Consider the following 3072-nt stretch of genomic DNA (forward strand, 5'->3'; position numbering starts at 1 on the left):
GTTTGGTTCATTTGGCCATATATTATACGTATTAAATGACTCAATGTTTATGTATTTAACAGGAAAAGTGCATTTAATTGACATTCCCTTTCCACCTTTTATGTAAATGTGACATTTTTCTTTTGGACATATAATTAAGAATTAGTCGCCTAATGCTATCAATACAATGCTTCAGCAAGCTCTACAGTACACTATAATTCAATATTGTCCATCTTTTTATAATGTTTTTATAAATGAAAACACAGAACCAGTGATTTATTGATCCGTAAAGATGTGTAAAATGTTCGTTTTTTTTGGTAAATAGTCAAATTTAGTGACTAAAAATGAACAATAACACTTGAATTGTAGGTCACTGACTTGCCTCTGAAATGCAGTGTATACCTTCTCACTTTATTTATGTCTTTGACCCCTCCGTCTCAAAACGACACCTGTGTGATAAAACCCTGTATCTTAAATGATGTCATTTTGCTGCCATTTGCAGGCTTTCTCTCTCAGAGCTAACACTGGAGTGAGGCTCTGGTCCTCTGACAGCTCGCCTCACATGTGGCTTTAACACGTGCACACGGGCATTTCTTTGACAGATACACTGTGTAGCCCCTGGAAACAAGGGCCTGTGTGTGTGTGTGTGTGTGTGTGTGTGTGTGTGTGTGTCTGTGTGTGTGTGTGTGTGTGTGTGTGTGTGTGTGTGTGTGTGTGTGTGTGTGTGTGTGTCTGTCTGTCTGTCTGTCTGTCTGTCTGTCTGTCTGTCTGTCTGTCTGTCTGTCTGCGTGTGTGAAGAGGGGTTTGAATCAGAGCTGAGTGTGTGTTGAACGTCAGTGTGTGTGTGTGTGTGTGTGTGTGTGAGATTCTTCTTTCTGATGTTTCCCTGTGAAACACTTAAAGATACTTTACAACAGAGTCTGTGAAATGATGCTGAGTTGGGAAGTTCTACTACCTTTGAGGTTTATTTTTTCAGCAGGTTGTCAGGGAGCAGTTTAATTCACACAGATGTTTTATTTGGTTGAAAAGTATTCAGCTTTTGTTAAATGGAGTCTTACAGTAAAACATGAGACGACAGGGACATCCTGCAAAGCTTTGTCAGAAGTTTACGCATATCTTTGTTCACAGAAAGCAGTCTCTTAAGTTTACTTTTTACATTTCTAACAAGCAAAAATGCACAACAATGAAATAGTAACGAACGTATCTATGATTGAAGTTCACATGAAGATGACCACGCCTTCTTTTTGTGGAGTTCAGCCCATTTCTAAGAAGTTACAGCACGTTATGATAATCTACTCGTTAAGCTAACAAAGCATTGCAGACGTGTATCTCCTTTCTTTAGACGGATGACACATTCAAGTGCTATTTATTTATATATGTACCTCAATCGTTTTTACATATTTATTTGACAGGTGCAGATACAATTTGCATAAACAAGCAGATAACAGCTATTAGATTCTTCAAATTATATGTATATGCTTTATATATATTTATATTTGTACTTTCTTTAATACATGACACTTGTATAGCGCTTTTCTAGAAACTCTTTGAACTGCAACTGCTGCACAACAATTCTCCTCAGGAATAAATAAACATCTGTATTATCTTGTTTAATGATATGGGTTGTAAACAAACAAACTGCCAAGCTATAAGAGAAGACACTTCAACATATTTGTAATGTATTAATCAGACATGTTGGCAATGCCTAACAAAGATCTCCGTAAGATGGAAAGGTTGTCTGATCCTTGCCTTAGTTTAAATATTTGATCCAACACCAGGTGTTTTACCCTTAATCTTAATTTCATGTATTCATACCTTCTAATTTAGCATTCATTGCATAAAAGTGCATTGTGTGCGTCCAGCAGCACAGCAAATAAGAACATTCAAGTTAGTTTGAATTAGCCTAGAGTCTGCAGAATGATCATATCCCTCTCTGGTCTTTTAACTTTACATCATGACATCATAAAGTCAGAGTAATGTCCTGTGTTTATCTACTTCCCAGTCCTCAATCAGCTCCATCTCTTCTCCCTCAGAAGGACACAGTCAGCCTCCTCTTCATGTAGAGAAAGGCGAGGTACGCGGCCCCTCCCAGGACCCCGATGAGCATCGTGGTGCCGAGGATCATCGGAGCGTTCTTCCTCGCCACTTTGAACGCCACGGGAAGCACGGCGGAGATCAGGATGTTGTTGACGTGTCCGAGCACCCTCCTGAAGGCCGGCCGCTGCACCACTCGCTCGTAGTACGTCTCTAGATTTACCCGAGTCCCCTCGCCCCAAAACCGCTGGGACAGACCCAGGAACTTGAGGCGGTGCAGGGTGACGGCCAGAGAGACGTCGGCCATGCTGAAGAAGTCTCCGCACAGCCATGAGGGACTGCCTTCCTCTGGGAGGGGAAGAGAACGAGACGTGAGAGCAGCAGAAAGGACATTCAAAATGCTACTGAGAGGACATGTGGACAGGTGGGAGATCTCTGCTGAGAGAAGAGGAGGAAAATCTATTTTGGGGAAAACATTACAGGTAATCATACACTTGTCAATGTCCATATTCTGGCCTTGTTTGCTTTCCTTTAGACAAGAGGAAAGAGAACCTCCATAAGCATCATTGAGGGTTTTATTTCACTAACTTGCTCTGTTTGTGTCTGTAGATCAGGGGTGTCCAAACTACGGACCATTTTGAATCGGCCCTCACTCAGCAAATTCAAAAAGTATAATGACTTAAGTATAATAAACTTCTTCTTGTCTTAATAATAATAATAATAAATAAATTGCTCTTATTGTCATTTCACAGTACAGGTACTATGTAACGAAATTGTTCCTCTGCATTTGACCCATCCTAGTGTTAGGAGCAGTGTGCTGCCGTGGACGGGGAGCAGTGTAGGGAACGGTGCCTTGCTCAGGGACACCTCGGTAGCACTTGGTCTTGCCGGGACTCGAACTGGTGACCTTCGAGTTATACACTTAAATATATATTATTTATTATATCGGAGGCGTGTGGTGCAGTGGGTTGGTGTTGGGAACAGGTTCAAACCCCACTGCAGTCAGCATGTCGTTGTGTCCCTGAGACACTTCACCCCAAATTGCTCCTGTGGGGATTG

The 3072-nt window shown here is 41.4% G+C and overlaps 1 protein-coding gene across 1 annotated transcript in view; it reads right to left on the reverse strand.

Moving 5' to 3' along the window:
- Positions 1–925: 925 nt before the first annotated feature.
- gdap1 (ganglioside induced differentiation associated protein 1) overlaps positions 926–3072 on the reverse strand; it is a 6755-nt gene continuing 4608 nt past the window's right edge. The window contains exon 6 of the mRNA XM_034132460.1: positions 926–2361. Within this exon, the coding sequence (XP_033988351.1) occupies positions 2009–2361 (353 nt within the window). The 3' untranslated portion in view covers positions 926–2008. The remainder of the gene's footprint in view (positions 2362–3072) is intronic.

The sequence above is a fragment of the Trematomus bernacchii genome, unplaced genomic scaffold (assembly GCF_902827165.1).
Source record: "Trematomus bernacchii unplaced genomic scaffold, fTreBer1.1, whole genome shotgun sequence".
NCBI lineage: Eukaryota > Metazoa > Chordata > Actinopteri > Perciformes > Nototheniidae > Trematomus > Trematomus bernacchii.